General features: G+C 38.4%; 2 protein-coding genes and 3 long non-coding RNA genes across 6 annotated transcripts; 2 read left to right on the top strand and 3 right to left on the bottom strand.

Annotated features, from left to right (window-relative positions):
- On the top strand, window positions 9,718-11,000 carry LOC104732587. The gene is made up of 2 exons (XR_002034590.1): window positions 9,718-9,884; window positions 10,808-11,000. It is a non-coding gene; the product is annotated as an uncharacterized LOC104732587 (long non-coding RNA).
- Window positions 11,909-12,765, bottom strand: LOC104732588. Its single transcript, XR_758902.2, has 2 exons — window positions 12,393-12,765; window positions 11,909-12,236 (listed from the first exon to the last, which is right to left on the bottom strand). It is a non-coding gene; the product is annotated as an uncharacterized LOC104732588 (long non-coding RNA).
- Window positions 14,551-15,150, bottom strand: LOC104732589. Its single transcript, XR_758903.1, has 2 exons — window positions 15,117-15,150; window positions 14,551-14,904 (listed from the first exon to the last, which is right to left on the bottom strand). It is a non-coding gene; the product is annotated as an uncharacterized LOC104732589 (long non-coding RNA).
- LOC104733825 (F-box protein At5g36730-like) lies at window positions 15,918-17,150 on the top strand. Its single transcript, XM_010453371.1, has one exon. The coding sequence runs from the start codon at window positions 15,918-15,920 to the stop codon at window positions 17,148-17,150; it is 1,233 nt and encodes a 410-aa protein (XP_010451673.1).
- Window positions 21,581-27,418, bottom strand: LOC104719317 (acetyl-coenzyme A synthetase, chloroplastic/glyoxysomal). Of its 2 annotated transcripts, none has more exons than XM_010452150.2 (20): window positions 27,243-27,418; window positions 26,896-26,951; window positions 25,910-26,123; window positions 25,662-25,805; window positions 25,391-25,546; window positions 25,167-25,289; window positions 24,902-25,070; window positions 24,588-24,670; window positions 24,390-24,491; window positions 24,213-24,301; window positions 24,035-24,125; window positions 23,662-23,775; window positions 23,404-23,480; window positions 23,244-23,322; window positions 23,096-23,164; window positions 22,813-22,988; window positions 22,588-22,644; window positions 22,406-22,496; window positions 22,047-22,145; window positions 21,581-21,923 (listed from the first exon to the last, which is right to left on the bottom strand). In XM_010452150.2, the coding sequence occupies exons 1-20, from the start codon at window positions 27,297-27,299 to the stop codon at window positions 21,738-21,740; spliced, it is 2,232 nt and encodes a 743-aa protein (XP_010450452.1). In that variant the 5' UTR covers window positions 27,300-27,418; the 3' UTR covers window positions 21,581-21,737. The 2 variants fall into 2 exon arrangements, with proteins under 2 accessions (XP_010450452.1, XP_010450453.1); XM_010452151.2 differs by lacking the exon at window positions 27,243-27,418 and adding an exon at window positions 27,141-27,234.

Consider the following 27,971-nt stretch of genomic DNA (forward strand, 5'->3'; position numbering starts at 1 on the left):
AAGGTAACAGACCTTACAATGGTGACCAGAAGCAGCAACAGAACAATGGCTATACAAGAACCTATGGGAACTCATCCTATCAGTCTCAACCTCCTAAGAATTCTTCAGAGAGTACAATGGAAGCCATGCTTGAGCAGCTTTTGCAAGGACAGGAGCAATTGATAGTGACATTCAATGGGAAGATTGACAATGTCTACACTGAGCTGAATGGAAAGATTGAAGCATTGAACATTCATGTCAAGAAGTTGGAGAATCAGGTTATTCAGACTGCTGGGTCTATCAAACGACAAGAGGGTTTTCTTCCTAGAAGAACAGAGTCAAACCCCAAGCATGCTTGTAATGCCATATCTATGAGGGATGAAGATGCTGTTGAAATTGCTTCTGCAGAACATGAAGAGAAATCGACCAAATTCTCAGGTTCAGATGATGGTGTCGATCGACACCACCTGGGTGTCGGTCGACACTCCTCTCTGATGAACCTAGAAACTGCAAAATCTCAGGTTTCAGCTGCTGAAAGGGTCTACAAGCCTAAGGATCCTTTTCCCAAGCCAAGAAAGTCTAAGCAGGAGATGGAGGAAGCTAGATGCAAGGCAATGATGGACAAGGTGATGATTGAGATGCCATTGATTGATGCAGTGAAGCTTTCACCACCACTTAGGTGCTATGTCAAGAGAATGGTATCAAATGGTTTGAGCACTGAGGAAGGAGCACTGCTTACTAAGGATGTCAGTGCAATTCTGTTAAACCAGCCACCATAGAGGAAGAAAGAGAAGAAGCAGGAGGTGGTTGTCTCTAAGGAAGTGAGTGCAATCATTCAATGTAGGACTGCGGAGAAGTTACCAGATCCTAGAAGCATTGTACTTGATTGCTCTATCTCCACAAGAAGGTTTGCACACTCACTTTGTGACCTAGGTTCTAGCATCAACTTGATGCCACATTCTGTTGCTGTGAGACTAGGGATGACATAATTCAAGCCAACTCAGATTTCTCTTATCTTGGCTGATCGATCCCGAAGAATTCCCGAAGGTGTTTTAGAGGATATTCCAATTAAGGTTGGCAACTTCATGATTCCCACTGACTTTGTGGTGCTGAAGTATGATACAGAGCCTAAAGATCCTCTCATCTTAGGAAGATCTTTCTTGGCTACAGCTGGTGCAGTCATTGATGTGCAGAAGGGACACATAGAACTGAATGTGGATGGTTTGAGTATAAACTTTGAGATGGATAAGCTGAGGAGAGCTCCTACTATTGATAGACATACTTTTTCTGTTGAAAAAGTTTCTGTTACACGAGCATCAGAAGCAGTGTCGATCGACACCACCAAGAGGGTATCGATCGACACCCCTCCACGACCAAGACAGAACAACTCCAAGATTGATGCTCCAAGTAAGAAAGCTGTTCCCAAACAGAAGAGTCACCAATCCACACTTCAGAGTCCTCAGGTAAGGCCAAGGTATGTATCTTCTTCACCTAAACTTTCTCCTATCATCAACAAGAATTTCAAAGAGATAAAAACTGTTTTGCAATTAACCAAGCCACGAGATTATCGTAGAGCACTTGTTTCTTTTGTTGATGATTTTGCAGGACATAAGAGAAGCAAACCCATCCCTAAATCCCGCCCTTGTTTTGTTCCTCACATCCTTGGCAAGCCTCATGCACCTACTGCTTATACATCACCTTGGATGAAGAGGTCACTCACTCAGAGGCATTCACTGCCACGTTATGATCCACCGGATGCTTGAACTCCAGCACAGTCAAGCTAATGACTGAAAACAAGCGCTTAGTGGGAGGCAACCCACTGGTAGGTTTTTCTTTTTCTTTTGATTTTGATTTTTATTTATTTTATTTTTATTTTTGCTTTCCTCTTACTTGATAACACTGGGGACAGTGTTGTTTAAGTCTGTGGGAGGTTAGTTACTAACTATGTTTTCTGTTTTTGAGTTTCAGTTGTGTCAGTCAAAACCATAAAGTTTGAGTCAAATTTTTCAAAAATTTTCTTTTTTTCTTTGGGAATTATGATCTTGACTAATGATTTCTCTTATTTGGCTAACACTCTAATGATTAATTTTTTTATGCTTGATCTCAGAACTGAAGCTTAGAAAGACTATGAGCCTTATCAAAAATCCTGAAAGCCCTTATTCAATGGATATCTGACTGATCTAACGTTGTCTCAACCTTTATCAGGATTTTAACCGGACTTAATCTCTTACTTTGGGGTTGGAAATCAGTGGACTAGACTTCTTCTTCGGGCCATATAAGACAGTGCAATTTTTCAAAGTCTGTCTTCCCTCTCTCTTCCCTTCAGTGCTTTAAAAAAAAAGAGAATAAAAGATGAGATGATTTTGATCAGTTTAGAGAGGTAGGTAAATTACCAGTGACCTCATTATTCTACTCTTGAGTCAAATGATCACACAAAGCTTGGAAGCGAGGGGTAGGTAAATTACCGATGACCCCGGTATTCGCTTACACCTTTGATTAGAAGAAAAAAAAATAAGAAAAGAGAAAAAAAAAATTGGAAGTGAGAAAAGGGAGAGGAAAGGAGATGTAAGAAGAAAGTCTTGGCCTGAAGAGAATCCATATGCCACTGTTGAATACACACAAGGTAAGAACTCACATGTACTTGCTTTAATTTATGTAATGAGATGACAATGGGGATTTCAGAGATTCCAAAGGATTGTGGGATTTGAGTAAGCAATGTTGATGCTTATCATGGTTGAGTATAAGAAGTAAGTTCTTGAGTCAGGTAAATGAAGAGTGTGAATAAGAATAATCTGCAATTGAGTGAGTTCCCTGTTTTCAAACCTCTTTCACAGGTCTAAGCTTATGTTATGCTTGAGGGCAAGCAAAGGCTAAGTCTGGGGGAGTTGATATATCATGGTTTTTATGGTTTTTAACAATGATATAAGGAGTCTTTTAGTGTTTTTCATTTGTTTCTAGATTGTTATTGAGTCTTTACAGGTTTTTAGCATGAAAGGAGCGAAATGGAGCAATTAGAGATATTTTGGAGCAATTCATCAAGGAAGAGAAGTTGGAATCGGATCAAAGCATGGGCATCGATCGACACCAAGCTTTAGAGCATCGATCGACACCCTCTTTAGGCGATGAAGAATCACAAAATTGGAAGTTTTACAATTCTGCCCCAAAGTTTTCCATAATTGCAACATAAGTCCCTAACGTGTTTTAGGACATATAAATAGTGTTTTTAGGTTTCCCAAGCCCTTAAGTTTTTATTCTATCAAGTTTTAATTTTCCTGCAATCCTGAGAGATTTTTGAGAGCTTTTGGAGAGAGAGAGATATCAGATCTGCTTTGTAGAGAAGAATTCTTGAACTCCCTTCTTACTCTTTTAATCTCTATTGCTTATTATTCATNGACTAGACTTCTTCTTCGGGCCATATAAGACAGTGCAATTTTTCAAAGTCTGTCTTCCCTCTCTCTTCCCTTCAGTGCTTTAAAAAAAAAGAGAATAAAAGATGAGATGATTTTGATCAGTTTAGAGAGGTAGGTAAATTACCAGTGACCTCATTATTCTACTCTTGAGTCAAATGATCACACAAAGCTTGGAAGCGAGGGGTAGGTAAATTACCGATGACCCCGGTATTCGCTTACCCCTTTGATTAGAAGAAAAAAAAATAAGAAAACAGAAAAAAAAAATTGGAAGGGAGAAAAGGGAGAGGAAAGGAGATGTAAGAAGAAAGTCTTGGCCTGAAGAGAATCCATATGCCACTGTTGAATACACACAAGGTAAGAACTCACATGTACTTGCTTTAATTTATGTAATGAGATGACAATGGGGATTTCAGAGATTCCAAAGGATTGTGGGATTTGAGTAAGCAATGTTGATGCTTATCATGGTTGAGTATAAGAAGTAAGTTCTTGAGTCAGGTAAATGAAGAGTGTGAATAAGAATAATCTGCAATTGAGTGAGTTCCCCGTTTTCAAACCTCTTTCACAGGTCTAAGCTTATGTTATGCTTGAGGGCAAGCAAAGGCTAAGTCTGGGGGAGTTGATATATCATGGTTTTTATGGTTTTTAACAATGATATAAGGAGTCTTTTAGTGTTTTTCATTTGTTTCTAGATTGTTATTGAGTCTTTACAGGTTTTTAGCATGAAAGGAGCGAAATGGAGCAATTAGAGATATTTTGGAGCAATTCATCAAGGAAGAGAAGTTGGAATCGGATCAAAGCATGGGCATCGATCGACACCAAGCTTTAGAGCATCGATCGACACCCTCTTTAGGCGATGAAGAATCACAAAATTGGAAGTTTTACAATTCTGCCCCAAAGTTTTCCATAATTGCAACATAAGTCCCTAACGTGTTTTAGGACATATAAATAGTGTTTTTAGGTTTCCCAAGCCCTTAAGTTTTTATTCTATCAAGTTTTAATTTTCCTGCAATCCTGAGAGATTTTTGAGAGCTTTTGGAGAGAGAGAGATATCAGATCTGCTTTGTAGAGAAGAATTCTTGAACTCCCTTCTTACTCTTTTAATCTCTATTGCTTATTATTCATAATCATGTTTTGTACTTCATTGATTATGTCTGAGTAGTTTGCTTGTTAGGTTCAGGGTTTTTCATAGGGTTTTTATGAATTATTAGATCTGTTTATTTATGATTCTTTATCTTTCTAGATCTTCATCATAGGTTGTTCTTCATTATTAATCCTTGATTGGCCATCTAGAATTAATAACCTAGGAAAATAAATAGATATGAGAATATAATTGATTTTCCTGATAAAACCTTTGATGAGCAAAATTATTTCTTGCAAAGAGATTTGATTTAGTAATTTTGTGAACAATCTAAACTTGATTTTACTGATTTTTAACCTAGAATTTTGCAAAGAGATTTGGATTTTCTGGTTTTAAATTTAGATATTATTTGCAGTGAGAACTGATTTAATTTACAAAAGTGTTTAGAGTTCTAGATCTGTTCTTAATTGCTTGAATCCTAATTTATTGATTAATTTAATATTTCATAATTTCTTGAGAAATTCCCTAGGCCTAGCTTTTTGATCTTCTGAATTTACAATAACTTTTATTTAATATTTTGCATTGCTTTTATTTTAATTCAATTGAATTTGTTTAGCATAATTATAAAACTCTACAATTTATTTTGCAGAGTTGAGTCCTTGTGGAATTCGACCCCTAAGTATTACAGTGATCTCTTAATTTGAGAGAGTAGCTCAGGGTTAAATTTGAGCATATCAATCCCCTTTCATAAACTTACTCTTTTAGATCTTCAGATAGAGAGAGACGCCTTCGCCGTGCTTTGAAGAGTCACCAGATCTTCAAACCACTTTCTTGGTTGACTGCTGGGAAGCTTGATTTGGTCTCAAATTTGAATAATCTCAATGAAAGAAGAGATAAAAAGAGAGGATTTAGGGTTGAAGGGTGGAGAGAGCGTGAGACGAATCAAAAGGAGAGGATTTAGGGTTGAAAGTAGAGAGGCTCGATGAAGGAGAAATTTTTTTTTTCAGACTCTATGGTTTGTTAGTGTAGTGGGGGAAAAGTGATTTTTTAGTTAATTTTTACTAAGTGATGGCGGAAAGAGTGATTTTTAGTTTCCGCTTATGTATTTTGAGGTGTAGCGTTTTAAAAGCGCTATTATATAGATTCATTTTTAAAATTTTATCAACGATAGTATTTGTGAAAACTGCGCTATGCTTTTCTGCTATCAATACCCATATTTCTTGTAGTGAAATTGTGTTGTAGCAAATTGTAACAACTTTTCTGCTGAGTATCAACTCGTGAGTTTCCTGCTGAGTATCAGCTTTCTAACATCTTCACCAAATCTTTTGCTCAGCAGCTTTTTTGTGATCTTCGGTACAAACTTGGAGTTGTCTTGCCTCCCACTCCAAGTTTGAGGGGGTGTATTAATCCTGCAGTTCAAACAGAAGCACCGTCTTCTGCTTTTAGGTCCAAGACCTTAGAACATATGGGCCGTAATCACAAAAGCAAGCCCAGCAACAAGTTGTCTTCATCAGCGTATGGGTTTCACAGTCCAACAACTCTCTGTGCATAACAAATTTGATACCCTTGGTTCCCCCTCAATGATGTGTGTGCAGTAATGTGTACCCTAGGCCCCTCCTTCTATCTTCCTCTATATAAACTCTATCTTATCATTGTAAACAATTCAAACATAAATAATAAAGTAAAGATTTCTCTTCAAATTTTACCAAACTTTCAAGACTCGGTGATATATTTTTTTTTTTGGTAAAAGTGTGACAGATGATACTTCATAACTTTATTGAGGATTCACAATCTTCTTTCACTAAATAAAACGGCTCCACGTATATAAATTTAGATTATTTACTTCACATTAAACTGGTTGAGATCTTGAGAGTAGATCATAGGTAAATGATCAAGAATTTCTGAATATGCAACTCTCCTTATATAATATAGATAGATTTAGTTTATATGAGGTTGAATACCACAGGCGATCTTTGTGTAGTATAACTCCCATATTCAAAGCAGCACTAAAGTGAGCAGAAGAGGGTATCAGTGCAACTAGCATGTAAGCGTTGAGGGCCTCGAGGCACACTGCGCACACCTTCAGTTTTCATTCGCTTGTACATACCGAACCCCTGATGATGTAAACTCCAGCATGATAAAAGCAGGAATCATAGCGTTAGAAGAAAGATAATTTTATACAATCTGCCATGAACAGTGAACAACTTTCTCATGGATGCCACTTTCGATTTTTGCTTCTCCCGCCTGCCACACACACACGGAAAAAGACCTCTTTACCCTCCAATCAATCTGTCTCCAAAATTAAACAAAATAATTTTATATTTTTATAGCTTCGTAAAACGTAACACGTTTCGTCTTCTCTTTTCATAAATCTTTGTTTCTTCGCCTCCCTCGCCAAAATTCTCTTTCTTCTTCGTCTTAGGGTGTGATGATGAATTACTTAATACAGTCACTTCTACGGCCGAATCCTCCGCTTCTTCCGCCTCCACCCGCCGCAGTCGGCGAGACAGGGGAACCTCTTTCTAAACCCGACCCTTGGTATGTAAGAGAATTATTGCGTTGTTTTATGATTTTTAAGAAATCCAAAAACCTTAACTGGTCGTCTTTCTCGTTTTAGTGTAGAGTCAGATGCGGAGATTTTAAGCGAGGGAAAGCCAAGGGCCGCTACCGCCTCTCCCAGGTTTGTCTGTGTTTATTGTTTCGAATTCTCATAACAGCTGTGTAATTCGTCTACTTGTGGAAACCGATCTGATAGACCAGTTAATAGATCCAGCATTTTTGCCCACCCTATTTTGAAAATATGAAGATAGACCAAATGTTTGGTAGACCTATTTGTAGATCCGACATTTTTTTAGACCATTGACTTACTAGTAGACAACCATTAGAACAGGTCTTTGTCCACCATTGCATTTTCAAATCATTCCATCTTCGGTAACTTACAAGTTACCAAATGTGCAGGTTAGCTAGGGCGATGGACGACATCCACCAAGAGAGGTTTTTGTCTCCTGTTACTTCTCCTTCTTATCTTTTTTGTCTACCGTTACTTGTCCACCCAATTTACTTATGTTGCTCCTTATTATGCCTTCAATGCAGGTCTGGTGACCATGCTGGAACTGGGTATGTTATGCCTCCGGAGGACCAGTTTCAACAGTCAAGGTCTGTCTAACAGTATTTTCCTTAGTTCGTCGATTTAGTGTACTAGATTCAATGGTTGCAGTACGTGTCCACCCTTGACATGGTTGCCTCTAATGCAGGTCTGCTGACCACGAAAGCGCCGAACCTGTAATACATCAGGTGGACCAGTTACCGCAGCCAGTGTATGTCCACACGTAACTTATGTCTTTCTTTTGGGTGGACTAGACTAAATATGCATTACCATGTCCACCACAACCATGTCCACATCCATTGTTGATTTTGAAAATTGTTTTCCAAAACCAGTTTGTCTATCGCTTAACTAACCCCTATTAATATTTCATTACTGTAGTAATGTAGCTGGTGTCGTCACTGACAATGATGTGGCCATGATGGACCAGATCGACAACCTCCATGACAAGTCGAATTCCGAACAGATCAACAACCTCCATGAGATGGTCGTAGAGTTAAGTGCTGGGTACACGGACTTCAGGGATTTTGTTCAGTGATTCCCTACTTGTCCTTCTCTTTGCATTTGGGTATTCCATTACGAAATTTGGATACTGAGTACCATCTGGCGAATATGTTCATCCCATGCGATGGACATATATTTATGTTGTTTTTTGTCTACTTCCCCAATTATGTCTGTTCCACCCAGGGGAGATTGTTTTGCTTTTGTTTTAGTCCACCCTTTTATCCCACCCTATCTTAGTCGAGGGACATGTATTTTTGTTTCTAGTTGTACAATGAATGCAGTATTAGTCAATCTAATTTGTTGCCATCTCTATTACCATATGTACATACACAATTTTTTGTCTCTTCTCCATACACAAGTTAATGGTGGTAAACATTCTAATCCGATAGACATTATAAATACGATAGACAATAAAAAACCAATTGCCAATGTTTCTTAACAAAAAAAAGTCAATAGACATTCTAAAACCGATAGACATTCTAATAGACATGAACAGTAAATAACTTCCCCTTTATAAATCAGTAGACAAAAAAGGATCTCCACCAGATGACAAATCACCTTGTCCATCTGCGTCTACCAACATCCCAGTCGGGTTTTTATCATTATCGGTAAACACAATATTATGTCCTTCCTCGACGGTCAATGCTTTCTTCTTCTTTAGTGAAACATACAAATACAGTCTACCACACTCTTCATTCTTCACTCTAAACTTTTGAAACTCAACATTATTGTCTACTGAAACTGGGGGCATCTTACTTTATGTAAAGATAATTGTGTCTCTGGGGTGCCAAAAGCTTAACTCCATGTTGCTTTCCTCTTCTTTGACACCCAACACACCTGCTATCTTGGTCTTCAACCCTACAAACGTTGTATCTACATCGATAGACAAAAATCTGGTCATTTGCCCATGACAGACAGAAACTTCCACACCCCAATATCTAAACATGTCCATTCACCCAGCAGGAGGCACTGTAATGACCCTCACCAAGAGGTAAATTACAAAATGAAATCTCAAGGCCAAAAGGTGAGAAAGAGAAGCCAACAAGGAAAGAAGAAAATTTAATGAAGAGAAGTCCGAGAAAACTGGACGAATCGAGAATTGGCCGAATTGCCCGAAGATGACCGAAGGACCGAGAAAGTCCAAGAAAAATTGCCGAGAGTGCTGAGACGGACCGAGAGTTACCGAGAGTCGATGACGATCGACCGAGAAATGTTAACCGAACCGCAAGAGAAATCTTCAATCATCAAAAAATCGGTTAAGGCAAGAGTTAGTGGGGTGATTATTTTATTCAAGAAGGAGTTAGTGGGATTTTGTGGGATGATTAAATAAATCAAGAGAAGTTAGTGGAGTTAGTGGAGAAATTAAATAATCCAAGGAGTGTTAGTGGAGCTTAGTGGGTGATTAAAGAAATCAAGCAAGTTTTAGTGGAATGCAAGGTGGCTAATCGATTTCTCACCAAGTGTTGTGACATGCTCTAATAACCACTAATGAAGATTGAGCTCTCCACATGCATTGGCTGCCTCCACCGCCCAAGCCCTCTATAAATAGCTCCTCATCTCTCTCATTTTTGCACAAGATATCAAGGGGTAAGGAGAGGAAAAAATTGAGAGAGAAAAGAAAGAAATGAGCGAGGGAGAAGGAAGAAAGAAGAGGGTTGTGTTTCCGTGAGTAAAAGAAAGAAGAGAAGAAGCAAGACGAGACTATCGACCAAGGTTAGATCGATAAGGAAATCGATTCTAACCAAAGAGACGATCCAATTGTGCCGCGAGAGAAGCTTCACCAAGGGAGACCGATCATCGACGGTTTACTGTGAGTTCAGGCACATATTTTGCCGGCTTAGATAGAGAATTAAAAACATCCATCTAGTGCGCGGTTTGCATGAATCATTTAGATGCATTTACTTGAAATTCTTTTGTGTTTTTCTTGCTAAGTTGCATGCGAGATGAGGTTAAGCCGGTTGCTAGTTCGAAATGTTCTAGCAACAAGGGCGATAACGAGTTGGAGATACTTGAAAACTTATGAGCTTAAAGTCATATAAACTCAAGTATAATTTTCGGTGAGGTTATAATACGTATTAGTCCGCGAGAAATTCCGGCTATGCGTAGTATAACTTGGTATTGTCATCCTTCCCATTCCGTACCACATGCAGCCGCGACATGCAACCCATGTTCGTGTGTTTGTAGGGTTGGTTACGAAGAGCTCGGAGATTACTGGGCTCGCTACCCTGGCCGAGGCTGTCTACACGACGGTGTGGCTTTGAGTGAGATCCGATCGCATGCCTTAGTGGTTGCGACTCGATGATTCGTGAGGGGTTTAGGGAAAGGATGCATACCGGGTCTAATAAACTAGAACTTGTTAAAACTATCGTTTTATTTCAAGTTAAATTGTTGCATGTTTCGTGTTTATGCTTGCATGTTGTTGCATGTTATTACAAGTAGTTGTGAATGCTTGTAGAATAATTTTGCTTAGCTTATCAGCTTCCGCATGTTATCTCTTATTGCTTGTTGTGTTGTGCGCTTGCTTGTCAATTGTTTAATTCGCTTGCATGTAGATCTTATGCTTGCATATTGCTTATATTTGCTTGCATGTTGATTATTTTTGTTCGCATGTTAATTATATATGCTTGCATGTTGTTTGTTGATGGGGTTTGGGATTGGGGTTTAATTATTTGCAGGAACCCTGAGCTCACTAAGTAATCTTAGATTACTTATGATAATATTGTTGTGCTGCAGGTAACCCTAGAGGGAACTAGAGGGTGTGGTAAACGATAGGACTCCGGAGTAGTTTTATTTTGGTATCTATTGTAAAATTAAAAGTATGTTTTATTGTGAACAAAACTTTGGCACTAAGCCTTGTTAATCTTTTGTATAATCGTTTGTAGTAAACTCATTTAAGTTTTAATGCAATCGGATTTCTTTTAATTAAGCGAGTCGTGATGATATAGACTTTGTCCGAGTCGGCTCAACACACGGCGTATCTGTAGGGTTGTAAAGCCTTAAGGACGTTTCGTGTGGTCGGGAACCTCACCGATGGACTGGCCAAAAGGGTCTTGATTCGTTCTTGTACTCGGCCGGATCGTCGGTGGACGTTTCCATAGTGACGTCTCAGGGCTGTCTGATGGCCTGTGTGGTCATAGTGCGGTTCGGGGGCGTTACAGGCACACTCTCCCGAACATCTGCATAATTAATGGAAATCATGTTTTAACACAATTAATGCAGGGCAATTTGTAGTTGCCCAGATTAAATGCAAGAACATCCTTCTTTGGTAACCAACTTCACCTTCTCTTCACCTAATATCTTCTTCAGATCTATTTAAGTTTAGGGAAGTTTAGTCCTAAACAATGGCAGCATTAACTCCAATAAACTCCTTTTTACCACAATAAAACTCGTACTTGACTGTCCATCCCGCCATTAATACATGTCCCATTATCATTAATATCTTCCAGTTGAATTCCCCCGCCTCTACTTTTCGTCCTTTAAACGAGAGGCTATTTTCGTCTTTTACTCCCCTACATGTAACTGGTATTTTTGATAAGGGATCAACCAAACTGGCATTTTTGAGAAATTTTTAAACCAAAATGGCATTCTTGGCCCAAATCCAAGTCTCTAACACACATTTCGTCGAACACTTTGGATGCAGTGTCAACACTCGCATGCATTGGCGGAGTAACAACGAACGAGACTAGTGGAAACAATAGCGACAGCAGGAAATCCAGATCGAATAATCGAACCGTGAAGCTCCAAACATTTCGGAATCGAACCGTGAAGCCACGGATAAGGGAGTTCCAAGCCGAAGTTGATGGAAAATATATATAGATTTTGATGAACAACAAAGATAAAAGTTTAAAATATATTTGATGAATAACAAAGATAAAAGTTTAAAATATATTTTGATGAATAACATATTCTATGATCTAATCTATTCGAATCCAATACATACATATATTCTTTTCACTTATTACAACCCTCATAAATAAAGATACATCATAACCTACGTTTGTATCTCTTACAAATCATGCATATGCATGCACATAGTAGGCAAGTGTGTCATAGTCGTGGTGAACCCGGAGGATGACCCTTCGATGGTCCTCTTCTCGAACTGCTCGGCTTCGTTTGAACCTTTTTTGGAATCCGATCTGTTTCAACCCATCTTTCCCCTCTACTGCAGTTCAAAAACACATCACTAAATTAGAAGAGTCGCACTCTCGTACTAACATTATATTAGAACTATCCAAAAAGTTTAAGAAAAGTGATTAGTATTTACAAAAATTTAATAGTTGGTTTATATATGCAACGTTTGTAGAACGAAACTACTCACTGATTTTTCGGTGTAATGTTAATGATTCAACAGAGAAAGCTTGCGGTTGGCTGAGAAATAGAGAAGAGAGGAGAAGCAAAGCAAATAGAATAGTTGAGACTTGTGAGCTTTTCTGATCCATATTGCTTTCTCTATTCACAAATCTATCTCTCTTCTTCATCCTCCAATTATATATAAAATACAAATATATACTTCCACCAACCATTTTCCTTTTTATTTTCTGACAATACTTCCATTAACTTGTTTATTAAGGAACTTTTTAGCGACTCGTAGTCGTACGTGGAAGGATGCATGGGTAGATCTTGCTGCATAGTTCTTGATTGAAATTGAAATATGGAATAATTAGAATTTAGAAGACAAGAAGCAAGTGTTGCAAATCCGACATATATATTTTGGTTTCATAACTTGAACATTTTTAAAAATTATCATCATCTATACATCATTTTCTTTAAAAAATGTTATCCGAAATACTACAAATTTGACTTGATTAAAGACCTTAATTGATTATTTATTAAGAAATGCATGTACAAGTGGAGCACGCAATGAGCCACCTTTTTGGCATGTGGTCGACAGTTTGAAAAGTCCAATATTTTTTTGGTAAAATGTAGCTGCTTTGAAAGTCCATTACGGCTGCCTATTTCATCAAAACACTACTCTTTCTTTTGAATTCCTTAGACCATCATTAGTGGAATAAACCACCATAGTTACTCTCACATTAATTAATTATTTAATTATGTAAATAATTATAAATTTAGTAAAACAACCCTAAAAGAATTTAAGCAAAATCACCCTATTACTAGAGAATCTCACAGAAAGTTACTCAACCATTTAAATAATAATTTTTTAATTTGTGTTTATTAATTATCAAACTTTAATTATCTAAAATAATAAAACAATTATTAAATTTTTTATATTACATAAAATAAAAAACAATATTTTACAAACTTTAGAATATTAAAAATATTTTACAAAATTCCGGATTGTAAACATATTTTATAAAATTCGAAATATTAAACATATTAAACAGAATTTGGAATAAGATTTATTGTGCGGTTGCACTAAATTTTTTGCAAGATATGCTCAATCAAGTCTTTTTGCAAAAGATCATGCATTTGTGTATCATGAACATCATTTCGAATGCCCATCATATTATGTAGATTATGTAGATTAATTATCAAACTTTAGTTTTTAAGATAATCAATCAAAGTATATACTCTATCTATATATAAGAGTGTGAAATGAAGAAGGGACACTCATAATATATAATTAGTCTTGGTTTGTCTTTCCTTTTTATCAAGTTTCTTGATGAATGGTGAATTAAAACAAATATTGCATTGCATGATGAATGGATTAACATAACACAATCAAGAACATTCATAATATAGAAGTCGAATTGTAACTAAAGTTTATTTTGTTGATTGCAGCGATAGCTTGATGGTCATAATTGTAACAAAAGAGTAAAAAAGAGTTTCCGATCAAAACTTGCATAGTATATAGCATAGATTCACGTAGTACCATTGCTTCATACATCCGTCCAAGATTTACATGTTAAATCATTCAATGGTGGCTAACTTAAGCTAAATCTATCAGCGACTTGCAACTGCAATAAATAAACTTCTCATCAATCAGTAAAAAAAATTATGTGGTAAGCTTTAGTTCCAAGTTCCAACACCAATGTGATGCCTTAAGACCAGGGTATATGAGCAGAAAAACTCAGAGCCAGCTTCGAGGATTGAACGGGTCTCGACCATTGAACCTGCAAGAACAAAAAGCAGAACCTGCAGTTTTAAAAATGAAATCCTGCAGTTTCTATGATCCCATTCGGTTAGTTAAAAACTCAATCTTCTTCTCTATCTCCTCTATCTCATATAAGATCACCCTCGGCTCTTTCCACACAACCTTGAATGCGTCTCTATGAATCAGCTCGTATTTGCATAAAAAGGATACCAACTTTTGTCATATTTGATTATCACTAATGTTACTACATTCACATGACCTTGTTGAGCAATACAAACATTCACTTAAGCTAATCCCATGACCTTGTTGAGCAATGTAAAGAACTCTNTTATTAATAAGAACTTGGTGTGAATGTAGTATTAGAGGTCACCTTGGCAATCAAGACAATGAAGAAAGAACCTTGAAGCGACATTGACGATCAACATAACTTTCCGCTTGAACCTCTTTCTTCTTTCTTCAGGTACTAGTCATATCACTTACATAATATAGTGGCACTCTTCATGCTCTCGACTCCGGTCCAATATATTTTACAAAACCAGTCAAAGGCAAACACAGAAGAAGATATCAACGTTGGCTAAGTTCTTAACAATACTGATAATACGCCTTGTTGAGCAATACAAACCATTCATTTCATTTTCAGCCATGGCCCGGTTCCTTTCACTTTCCTCTGCAAATTTAACAAATCCATAACCTTTTGATCGCCCATTACTTGGATCAGTAACAACCTTGGCACCTCTAACTGAAGATACTTGTAATTGTAGCTATTTTAAGAAATCTGCAAATCCAAATTCGACATCACTTAATCTACTTAAGCTAATCCCAAGATCAGAATTTTCCAACCAAAATGCAATACAAGAGAATATTGAGCTTAATCCAATCTACTTAGGCTTATTACATTCTGATTCTAAGCTTAATCCACTTGAGCTTTGCTATTGAGCTTTAGTTAGCCAATAAACTCTAACAAGAGATTGCAAACAAAGGAGTTACCTCGTCACGGCTTTTAGGCCATGGAACCAGCTGACGGTAACCTTTAGGAGGCGGAACTAAGCAATTCAAGCCTTTACCTTTCGCAGGACAGTGACGCTCGACTGTAACCTTCTCCGTCTCAGTCACCATCGACGGAGGCGGTTGTGTTGTGGCGGGGATTTGATACGGAGATCTCTGGGATCGAGCTGCCGTTGTTGTCGCAGCATAAGAAACCTCCGCCGTCGTTGGTCGTTGGTCGTGAGAACTTCCAATCGCCGTTTGTGTATCGAGAGAGAAGAGAGAGAGAAATGGAAAGAAAAAAATTCCTTTAATATTTATGTATTTACGAATGAGAATAAGTCACGTAAGGTTACTCATGGGGTTGCTTCAGATGCTTCCGAGAATCGATTCTCTCCTAAATTGAACGTAAGTAGATTTTTTATTCAGTTTCTGGGCCCCAAATGGTTGAGTAACCATGAGAGTAACTCCCAGTAAAAATGCTCTATGAACAAATTGCACCAATCCAACTTCTTTCAACTATAACTTCAAAACTATTTTTTCTTTGGTTGACTATGTCAATTGTAAATACTAAATAGTAATCCGAACAACTACTTTGGATTTAAAATTTGATTGAATTAATATTACGTTTTGACATAAAGAAGACTTTCTTTTTTTGGGTTTTTATTTTCCTAGATTAGAAGCCTACGATTAGCCCAATGGGTTTCTATATCTTCAATTGGTGTTAGATAAAACAGCCAGAAGAAATCGGACAAAAAGGTAGCTTGACCTAACTTGGCGGAACAGAAACAGACAACTTCAACGATGGCTATGTCCGATCTTCCAAGGGAATTGTTGGAGGGGATACTCTCTAGGGTTCCGTTACAGTCCACCAAAGCAGTTAGGTCTACTTGCAAAAACTGGAACACTTTATCCTACGATCAGAGCTTTACAAAGAAGATCACAAGATTAGCAATCAAGGAAGATGAGCTTCTGGTGGTCATGATGATGGATTACAAGGTTTTTTTAATGAGTGTTAATCTCCATGGAATTCATAACCACAACGACGTTAAATCATGTATCGTGCATAAAGCTAAACTCATTTGCCTAAACGATGGTGCGGATCATGGAGTTGATAACATATCTAGTGTCTTTCACTGCGACGGTTTATTGTTATGCATCACCAATGACATAAGCTATACTCTGGTGGTTGGGAATCCTTATTGTGGGCAATTCAGGTCGATCAAACTCAGAGAGGATCACAAGTTATTTGACAGGTACGCTCTTGGATACGAGAAGAACGACTCGTTTCGTAACTATAAAATCTTGAGACGTTATGATAAACGCTTGTCTAGATTTTATGAGTTTGATATCTACAATCTTACCTCTGGCTCTTGGAAGGTTTTTCATTTGGCGCTTGATTGGAAAATCCCGTCTTTTCAACTCGGCGTGTCTCTCAAGGGAAATACTTATTGGTTTGCTAGAGAGAGGTGTATAGAAGAAGTAGGAGGACTAAGAACAGATCTCCCTGGTTTCTTGATCTGTTTTGATTTTACAACTGAGAGATTTGGACCGCGTCTTCGTCTCCCCTTTGACTCTTATTGTGATGAGGATACTGTGACTCTCTCTAGTGTTAGAGAAGAGCAGCTTGCGGTGTTATTTAAGGGCAAGTATACATTGAGGATGGAGATATGGGTTACGAATAAGATTGACCCTGGAGAAGCGTCGTGGAACAAGTTGTTCTTAGCAGTTAATCTGACATCACTCACTGGTCGTCAGTTTTTATATTGGGCTAGGAGTTTCTTGATTGACGAGAAGAAGAATATCGCTCTAGTTCTTGGTAAAGATGCATCGAACCCTACACGCAACCTAGCTTATATCATTGGAGATGGTGGATATTTTAAACAAGTGTATCTTGGAGTATCTACACAAGAATCTTGTTACCCACTTGTGTGCTCTTATGTCCCAAGTTCAGTGCAAATTAAGCAAGATGCACAAGTGAGCAGCGACATCAAAGCGTCTTGGCTGAAACGTTTCTTTAATTTTTATGCATCTTAATTTGTGAGTTATTTATGTTTTTAAATAGACCTAATCTATGGCAATATAATACCTAATCCATGTGTTTACTGTTTCCTTTTGGTCACCATAGCCTCTTCTTGTCTTCTTTATATTTAAATGTAATTAATTTTATAATCCTATAAAAAAAATTCTCCAAAACCAAACTCATGAAATTGAAATTTCTTTTATTAATAAATTTCTTTTATTAATGACTTAGCTGGAGAAGGCACAAACCCGAGGAACCAGGAGCAAGAGAAGGGGACAACTGGTGGATCTAAGCCACCCAAACCAATACTGGATAAATGAAGATCTTAAGCTGGAACTGCCAAGCGCTTGGAAACAAAGCAACTATTGGTTATCTTAGGGATTTGTGGGGGAAGCATAGGCCTGATTTTTTATTTTTATCTGAAACTAGACAGCCTTATTCTCATTTGGAATCTTTTGTTGGTCATTTTGGTTTTTCAAATTTAAAACGGTTGATCCTATTGGTTGTAGTGGCGGTTTAGCCTTATTTTATAATAATGATTATGATGTTTCAATTTTATTTGAATCTAATAGATTGATTGATGTGGAACTTACTTATAAAGGACAAACTCTCTTTTTTACCTTTGTTTATGGTGATCCGGTTCCAGCAAACCGTGACTTAGTATGGGAACGCTTAACACGAACTGGTCTATCTAGAGATTCCCCCTGGTTTCTAATTGGAGATTTTAATGAATTAAAAGGAAATCATGAAAAGCGTGGAGGTAAACTCCGTCATGCATCCTCCTTTGTCGGTTTTAATACCATGATTAGACATTGCGGTTTGCTAGAATTCCCTGCGGTTGGGGATAGCTTATCTTGGCGTTGTTGGCGAGATAAAAAGCCAATCAGGTGCCGATTGGATCGCGCCTTGGCCAATGAAAAGCTACATGACATCTTTAGTAATGCATATACGGAATATTTACCCATGGTGGCTTCAGACCATAAACCGGTTCTCGCACTCCTTGAGGATATCGTCCGGCGAGGGAGAAACTGTTTTCGGTTTGACTGGAGGTGGCTCGATAAAGAGGGGCTTTTTGGGGCCATCTCTGACGGCTGGGACTCAGGAACAACGATTCCAACGGATAAATTTATGGACAAGATCATTAAATGCCGCCAAGCAATCTCCCAGTGGCGGAAAACTCAGGTCCCTTATGGTCGGGAATCGATTGAGGATATTAAAAATCAATTAGCAACCGCCCAGACAGATGACTCTGTTTTGGTTGAGACCATTTCGGAGCTCACTTGGAAACTTCGCGAGGCTTATCGGGATGAAGAAATTTATTGGTACCAAAAAAGTAGGAGTCGATGGATGCGGTTCGGGGATCAAAATACTAGTTATTTTCATGCCCAAACAAAACAAAGAGGATCGAAGAATCGTATTGTGGGACTCCATGATGACTCTGGAAACTGGGTTACGGAAGAGAAGCAGGTTCAGAGCATCGCCGCCTCTTATTTCCAGGAACTTTACACATCCTATGAACCTTCGGACTTTGAGGAAACATTGGATGAAGTGTGCTCATCTATCACGGATGACATTAATGATTCTCTAACACGATCAGTCACAGAACTGGAAATCAAGGAGGCTTTATTTATGATGCACCCAGACAAGGCTCCAGGACCGGATGGGATGACGGCTCTGTTCTATCAGCGTGCTTGGGATACGGTTAAATCTGATTTAAAATTATTGGTAAATTCCTTCTTGCAGGATGGTATTTTTGACAAGAGACTAAATATGACAAATATTTGCCTTATTCCAAAAGTGGAAAAACCTACTAAAATGTCTGAATGGAGACCCATTAGTCTTTGTAATGTTGGATACAAGATTATTTCCAAAGTCTTATGTCAGCGGCTGCGTTCTTTTTTACCGGCCTTGATATCTGAGACACAATCGGCATTTGTTGAGGGGCGTTTGATTTCGGATAACATCTTGATTGCTCAGGAGATGTTTCATGGTCTTCGTACTAACCCTTCTTGTAAGGGTAAGTTTATGTCCATTAAAACAGATATGAGCAAGGCCTATGATCGGGTAGAGTGGTCCTTTATTGAACATCTACTGAGGAAACTCGGTTTTTGTGAAAAATGGATTTCTTCGGTTATGTGGTGTGTGACATCGGTCCAATACAAAGTATTAATCAACGGTCAGCCACATGGGTCTATAATTCCTACCAGAGGGCTTAGACAGGGAGACCCCTTGTCACCCTACCTTTTTATCCTTTGCACTGAGGTTCTCATTGCAAATCTTCGCAAGGCCGAGCGGTTAAAGCTTATCACGGGTATCAAGGTGTCGACTGCTTGTCCCGCGGTCTCTCACTTATTATTCGCAGACGATAGTCTTTTTTTCTGTCGTGCTACGAAAGAACAGTGTGAGGCTGTTTTAGGGATCCTTCGACAGTATGAACGGGTCTCTGGACAGCAAATAAATTTCCAGAAATCTTCGGTCCAAATTGGACACACAGTTACAGTAGAATTACGAGATGAACTAAAAGGGGTTTTGGGGATCACCAACCTGGGCGGGATGAGTTCATATTTGGGTATTCCGGAGAGTCTGGGAGGCTCAAAAACAAAGGTCTTTTCCTTTGTTCAGGATCGATTGCAAAAAAAGACAGGTGGTTGGCCCGCACGCCTACTGTCCAGGGGGGGAAAGAAGTTATGATAAAATCAGTAGCAACTGCCGTTCCTACCTTTGTCATGTCTTGTTTCCGCTTTCCGAAAACAGTCACACGAAAACTCACTAGTGCGGTTTCCAATTTTTGGTGGAGTGCTTCTGGGGATACACGAGGACTGCACTGGATAGCCTGGGACAAGTTATGTGTTGATAAGGTTGACGGTGGTCTGGGTTTCCGGTGTTTGGATGACTTTAACACCGCCTTGTTGGCCAAACAACTTTGGCGCTTGATTACAGCTCCAGACTCTTTATTTGCAAAGGTTTTTAAAGGACGATACTATAGGCATTCCAACCCTTTGGACCCAATCAAATCTTACTCGCCGTCTTATGGCTGGCGGAGTTTGATATCTGCTCGCTCTCTAGTAAACAAAGGACTCATTAAACGGGTAGGATCCGGTAATTCCATTCTTGTATGGTCTGATCCCTGGATCCCTGCTCAATCCCCGAGACCAGCATTGCGTTCGGGATCATTAACTGATCCTACGCTTAGAGTTGAAAATTTTATTGACAGGAGTTCACAATCCTGGAACTTGGCCCTACTCTCGGCATCTTTTGAGCCGGAGGATGTTGCCATTATTTCTGCTTTACCTGTTGGTAGACCAGATTCACCGGATAGCCTGGGTTGGCACTTGACAAAATCTGGTCTGTATACTGTTAAATCTGGGTATAAAGCTTTGCGTCAAAATCAGGCGGTGTCAACACCTGTTTTCGGCCCTAGCATTATTCCTCTACAGGCTTTTGTCTGGAAGATTCGGTGTCCACCAAAGATCAGACATTTTTTATGGCAAGCGATCACGGGTTGTATGGCGACAACATATAATTTGCGACGACGCGGCATGTCATGTGATTTGGAGTGTGGTTGCTGTGGCTTTTCTGAGGAGACAATCAATCATGCCTTATTTTTATGCCCTCCGGCCAGGCAGGTTTGGGCTCTATCCTCTTTCCCAACATCACCGGGCTGTTTCCCTTCAGAATCTGTCTATGCAAATATGGATTATTTATTCTGGAGATTTCAGCAGAATCCCTCAGCGGATTTTTATCCCTATATTCTATGGTACATTTGGAAGGCTAGAAATGACAAAATTTTTAGTAATTTGGATTCCAATCCGTTAGCAATTCTACAGTTGGCGGAGGAGGAAGCTAAACTCTGGATATCGGCACAAGCTGATATAGTTGAGAACCCATCCACGGAGGGCCCTCATCCCACTATCGGTCATGTATTAGGGGTAACGGCTACGGCCAACATACATCGGACCAGCTACCGATGCTTTGTGGATGGATCTTGGAAGATAACGGACCAGTATACAGGCCGAGGATGGTACTGCATTTCCCCGGAAGGGGATTTCCCCACCATGGGTGCGTCTAACCTCCGCCGTAGCTTGTCACCTCTCCATGCAGAAGTGGAAGCTTTAATCTGGGCAATGCGTTGTATGATTGGTGCGGATATCGAGAATGTGGTTTTCCACACAGACTGTTCTGACCTGGTGAAGATGGTGTCTTCGCCGTCCGAGTGGCCTGCCTTCAAGACATATTTGGATGAAATCGAGGCGGACAAGGAAGAATTCCTATCTTTTGCACTAGTTCACGTCTCCAGAACGCAGAATGGTAACACTGATAAGCTAGCACGACGTGCCAGAATAGAGTCACATCTAGTTACCTATGTAAACGTTTTTCCTACCAATTGGCTCGTTTGAGCTGATCTTGTAATCTGTCGGCAAAAAAAAAAAAAAAATAAATAAAATAAAAGCACACAACAATATAGTCAGCTTACTTTATTCCTCCCAAACACCTGAATCTTGTTTCAGATTTTTTAGTACCGATTCCTCTATAAGACACTAGAAACATAAAATGCACAAAACTCCATCACTCTCCATTGGGTCATACGGTATTGGTTTACATCACACATCAGCAAGTGCAATAAGCTGATCAACTACACTAGGATCCGCAAGTGTGCTTATATCTCCAAGCTCTTCTAATTGCCTTGAAGCAATCTTTCGCAAGATTCTCCTCATTATCTTTCCGCTTCTCGTCTTTGGCAACCCCGGTGCCCAATGTATTCTGTCCGGTGCTGCAAAAGCCCCAATCTGAAAATGGCAAAATTTTATAACAAAACTCATTACAATATCGAAGTGTGAGAATAACACTTACTCAAAAGTTTAGCATCTATAAAGCTTTAACTATTCACTTTTTTCCTTAATATATCATACCTGATTTCGGACCATTAGTACTAGGCTTTTCCGAAGCTCCTCGCTGTAAGCAACACCCTCCAGAAGAGTGACAAACGCATAAATTCCCTGACCTTTCACCTGAAACAAGCAAGAGACTTGACCATTAGTTCCATTGGTTCCTCATAAGAACCAAACTGATTACTGATTTTATTTCACACTGGTAAACGAGGAACGCAGAATCAAGAACAAAATCAAACCGACGAATCAATTACTAGGCACCCTAAACATCATAAGTCATTTCTATTTAAGCTCAATGACTAACAAGCTAATGTTCTGTACGTATGAACTCTTATCTGTGCTTCATATCCCAACAACTTATGCATAGTTAGTCCACATACCTCATGGTCTATGCCTACAACAGCTGCTTCTGCACATTGAGGATGTAAAACCAGAGCAGATTCCACTTCAGCAGTTCCGATTCGATGGCCACTGTGCATTAGAAAAAACACAAACTTAAGCGGTAGGAATATTATAGGAGGTTTAGAGAATTGATTGACATCATTTTAAAATTGCCTTCTACCTGACGTTGATAACATCATCAACCCTCCCCGTAAGCCAGTAGTAACCATCCTTGTCTCTGGAATACAAAGTCAAACTTATTATAAACTTAGTAACATAAACTTAGTTACAATCAACCGACTTTGGATATTATCTATACATAAACATGATTCTATTTAAGCCATAGTTGAAAGATGGCACAATAACTACAATTTTGGTTTCGTCAAAAGTTAGAGAGATTGTCCACCTGCTGCAACCATCACCACTGAAATAATATCCAGCAAAAGGTTTAAAGTATGTGGTTTCATATCTATCATGATCCCCAAACAGAGTTCGAAACGCCCCGGGCCATGAACCTTTCACACAAAGATAACCACTACACTCGCCTTCGATTTCATTGCCTTTTTCATCAACTATGACAGGCTGCAGAATACACAGAGAGATAGAGATGAGAATGATTCCCTCCAAAGACGAATATCTGTAGGGCGAAGCAATATGCTAAATATAAATTTGCAATACAAATCACAGACCTGAACTCCAAAGAAAGGGAAAGTAGCTGAACCAGGCTTCTGCGGCCAAGCACCTGGCAATGGGGTTATCTGCGATGCAATTTGATGAACATGAGAGAGAGCATGCTAGAGGTTTTAAAAGGCATAAAGAGAGAGAGTAGAAAGTTACCATGAAGCCACCAGTTTCGGTTTGCCACCACGTATCTGAAATGGGACACCTTGAATCACCGACTACATTGAAGAACCATCTACATCAAAGAATCGGTAAACAATTAAATATAGTTCCCATTCAACTGCAAGAATAAAAATAGAGATATTAAAGTTCAAACCTCCAAGCACTCGGATTGATGGGCTCTCCCACACTTCCAAGGACCCGTAACGATTTGCGAGAATAACGTGTTACAAACTATAACAAACAAAATAAGTTGAAAATAATTAGTAAATGATTTAGATACCTAAAAGTATTATCTTTACATAAGGCTTAATTTACTAACAAATATATACAGCCGTAATTTTGTAGCTTTCAAAGCATCATTTACAATGCTGGTTACTTTTTCACCATAACAGAAAGATTGCATATATCGCACCTTATCGTCATCACGCATGAGAGACCTCACCAACGTTGGGGCGGTATAAAATATAGAAACCTTGTATTTGTCAACAATATCCCAACAGCGTCCAGAATCAGGGTAGTTTGGAGCCTGTTCAAAACCAGATGATACTATCACAACCACAAGTTCAATCCAAGTGAAAGAGAGCAACAGTAAAACCCATTTCCTCTTAAATGCTGATAGCTCTTTAGCGTATTACTATGGGAGAGGCACCTAGAGTTGAACTCATTGATTCAAGACATTAACTGATACTATGAGAGAGGGGCCTAGAGTTGAATTCATTGATTCAAGACATTAACTGATAGAAAATCATATACAACTAAAATTCTACAATATCTAAATAGATTACCCCTTCAAAGACAACAACAGTGGCTCCATTTAGCATTGGTCCATAAGTAACATAGCTATGGCCAGTTATCCAACCACAATCTGCCGTACACCTTATGTTAGAGAAGCAAAGAGATTAGCACTCTATAGCATAGCTTTATTAAAGAATTTTAACAGTCAAGACAAGTTTCTTTGCATACCAGTATACATCTGTTGGTTTGTAGTCAAATGCATATTTGAATGTTGTAGCCGTGTAGATCATATACCCTCCAGTTGTGTGCAGGACACCCTTCAAAGAACCCATATTAAAGATATTAGATAGAGAAATTTAAAACAAATTAGGTTAAAGATTCAATCTAACCAAGGACCAAAATTACCTTTGGCTTTCCAGTACTTCCACTGGTGTAGAGCAAAAACAAGGGATCTTCAGCATCAACCCATTCCACCTCACATGATGTTGGATATTTAGGAATGACATCCTAAAGAGATCACCATCACCCACAGAAGACTTTAAGAACCATTGGGAAAATAAAATGAAAGAATTTTCTCGAATTATTAAGAAGGTCAGTAGTTACCTGCCACCACACGTTTCTTCCATTTTGCCATTTTGTGTTTTCCCGTGTTGTCGCTGATGAGTTCTCATAGGTCAAGCAGACATCTGTTTTTAGAGAAGCAAAAGACAAAACAGCCAAAAATCATCAGTTACGAACAAGCAATGTCTGTAACCATCTTTTATTTCCTCTGCTCGGAGAACAAACTTATAAAAAAATGGTAAAGAGAGGGGGAAAAAATCAAACTGTGGTGCAAACCATGACGAGGAAAAACCGGCAAATGTAACTGGGAATATCCAGTTGAATCCAAATTATGATTTTGTTAAATAGAGACTAACCTACAGAGACTCCATCTTTAGAAGACTGGTCAAGTGCAGCATCAACAATAGCTTTAAGGTTTATAGTCTTAGGGCCTCTTTTAACAGCATTGCAAGTCAGTATTACTTTTGGCTTGCAATCAACGATTCTTTGAGCAAGAGAGTCAGCAGAAAATCCAGCAAAAACAACCTGGGGGAGAACTGAATTAATTTCGAAAACTTGTTTTGTGTTAATGAATTAGGTATATGTTGCACTGTAGACAAATGTACAATGTTCACAGGTTACCGAATGAACAGCTCCGATCCGTGCACACGCAAGCATAGCGATGGGGAGTTCCATCAACATTGGTAAGTAAATTACGACAGCATCCCCCTTCTTCACTCCAATATCTTTCAAGTAATTAGCAAGCTGCAGAACCAAGGAAAAGGAAAAATGCAGTTCCAGAAAATTAATGAGAAAGAAGAGCTCTAGAGGTGGTTGGAGAAGACAAACAACAGTGTTTATTATACCTGGCAAACTTGTTGAAGCAACTCAGAATAAGTTAAGGAAGCATCTACCCCAATTTCATTTCCTTCCCAGTACATGGCTATTTTATCACCCAAACCAGCTTCAACATTTTTGTCCAAACAGTTGTAGCAAATATTGGTGATTCCCCCCTTGAACCACTGGTCATACAAGATTACAGACATGTCAACACGACGAAAACATTTTCTCATAGGAGATGCAGAGAATAGAGTAGAGAAAGGATTAGGAAAGGAAAAAAAGAAGAAAAATATCCACCTCAATGCGAATAGGACCCTTCCTGACATCGAGATTTTCTGAAAACACTTGGTCACCCCATTTCTGCTTCCAGTAAAATTCAGACGCAATGTCAGACCAAAAACCAGCAGGGTCCTCCACCGACCTCTTATGCATTTCCATGTACTGCACGCAAATAACAAGAAGATCAATTAATTTACAGATCATTAAAGCAAGTAGAGAAGACGAGGTGTGCTGATTCAGGACTCAATTGATGTTGGAAGATATACCTGTTGAGGGGAGGAAACAAGAGCCTGGCCGGAGAATTCCTTGCTGGGAAAGATGAGATCATTCTCCTCGGATGCAAGGGATTCTCCTAAAACGACGGCGTTTAACTGAGAGATCTTACCAGCACCTGAGGGTAGCTGGGACATGGACTCAACATGCCTCAGGTAATTGGAAGACATTGTCCTACGGAGGAGAAGATTGTCCGATGGGGATGATCTAGTATACACACACAATAATAACTTAGAAAACTGAAACCACAATGACAAATGTCTTGACCTATGTTATAATTAACTGAACCAAAAAAATCCTTGTTAGCCAGCCAGCAAAACAACCAAATGATAAACCAAAAATGATCCAAATCAGAAGATCCAAAATCTGTAAGAAGTCAGACATAAAAGAAACACTTCCGGGTCTTGCTCTAACAAATCTAGAAACAAAGTTGGTATTATTCATACTCACCTACAGGGGAAAAGTCTGTAGACTAAAACACCGACTTCAAACAATGTACAAAACACTAATAAAGGAAGACACATACAACTTACACTAACGAAAGAAGGCTGCTTCATAACGAATACAGTTAAAGAAATAAGCAACCAAATCGAAAAGTCTGAAAAATAAGTGCAAGCTTTTAATACTGAACAATTTACCAAGACCGGTTATTCTAAAAACCAGCAATCATGTTCAACATTCAAAGGACCATGAAAAGTTCATACTCCATAGGGTGGCCAATGCTGTTCAAAGGACAGCTATTCAGATAAATAACCATCAAGACATGACACAACTCATCAAAAAAATATCAATCATAACACAATAAAGATTTTAAAACCCCTAAACCCTGAATCATTATCCCTATTTATGGCCATCATCATATCAATATAAACACCATTAAACATCATCATCATATCATTACTATAATCACTACATCAGGGGGTTTCAATACACCAAATCCCATACTTTCTAAATTTCTATAGAACTAAAAAAAACTCACCTTTGAGTAGACGGAAGGATTCGAGATCCAAGTGATGATCCACTAATTTTCGGATCCTGAACAAAAAAAAAAAATGAAGAGTCTTTATCAGATCCCGCAACAAAACAAAATCGGAAAAAAGACTGAAACTTTTCGTAACCCAAAACATAAACAATAAACACAATAACCCAAAGATCATTTCTTTAATATTCCAAAGATCCTAGGCTTCGAATTTGGGTTTGAATAAACTGGGAAAATTTACTTACTGGGTTATCGGATAAGAAGAGTGGAACAAGAAATTTACAGAAAAAAAAAAAAAAAACTTGAGATTTAAAGAGAGAAGATGATCATAGACTTAGTCAACTCACCAATGAGCCAGAGCTGGAGACAACGGTGAGAATCGGGGAAGAAGAAGCTATTTTCATTTTTTTTTTCCTTTTTTTTTGCCTTAATTAAGTTAATTTATTATTCCTCTCTCTCTATCTCTCCTCTCCTGTTCTGTTTTCTAACTTTTTTTAATAATTAGTTGTAATAATGAATAAATAAATCTCCTTGTGCTCACCTACTTATGTATATATATATCCCTTGTGCATAAATTATATTCGCATTTGGCATGAACGTGACTCCCATACATGCGTTACGGTTCGTGTCTGTGACCAATTAAGTACAATGCAGAGATTTTGTTCAAACGTAATGGACCACACGTATCTTTTTTTTCTTTTTTTTTTTTTGTTCAAAAGACCACACGTATCTAAAATAAGATAGTTCATGTGCGTACTGGTTATATTAATGTACTTGTTTTTGATAAACATATAAATTATTACTTCTGAAAACATATGAGATCATTTATCTACTTATAACACTGATTTTTAAATATCCCAAAAACACTGGTCTTATCTTCTACGCATTTAGTGTGGTGACTTTTCAATATTTGTTCACTAGTTGACAAGTTCCATACTTCCATATATACAGTTTGATCTGCTAGTAGGACACACTCTTCTTCAACACGAACCAGGCACTGTCGATGGTTTGGATGGCTATATATGAGCTAAAAAACAAAAAGGGCTTTCATATTACAGATCCCATAAGAAACTGAA

This window comes from Camelina sativa, chromosome 12, assembly GCF_000633955.1.
Source record: "Camelina sativa cultivar DH55 chromosome 12, Cs, whole genome shotgun sequence".
In the NCBI taxonomy this organism is placed as follows: domain Eukaryota; kingdom Viridiplantae; phylum Streptophyta; class Magnoliopsida; order Brassicales; family Brassicaceae; genus Camelina; species Camelina sativa.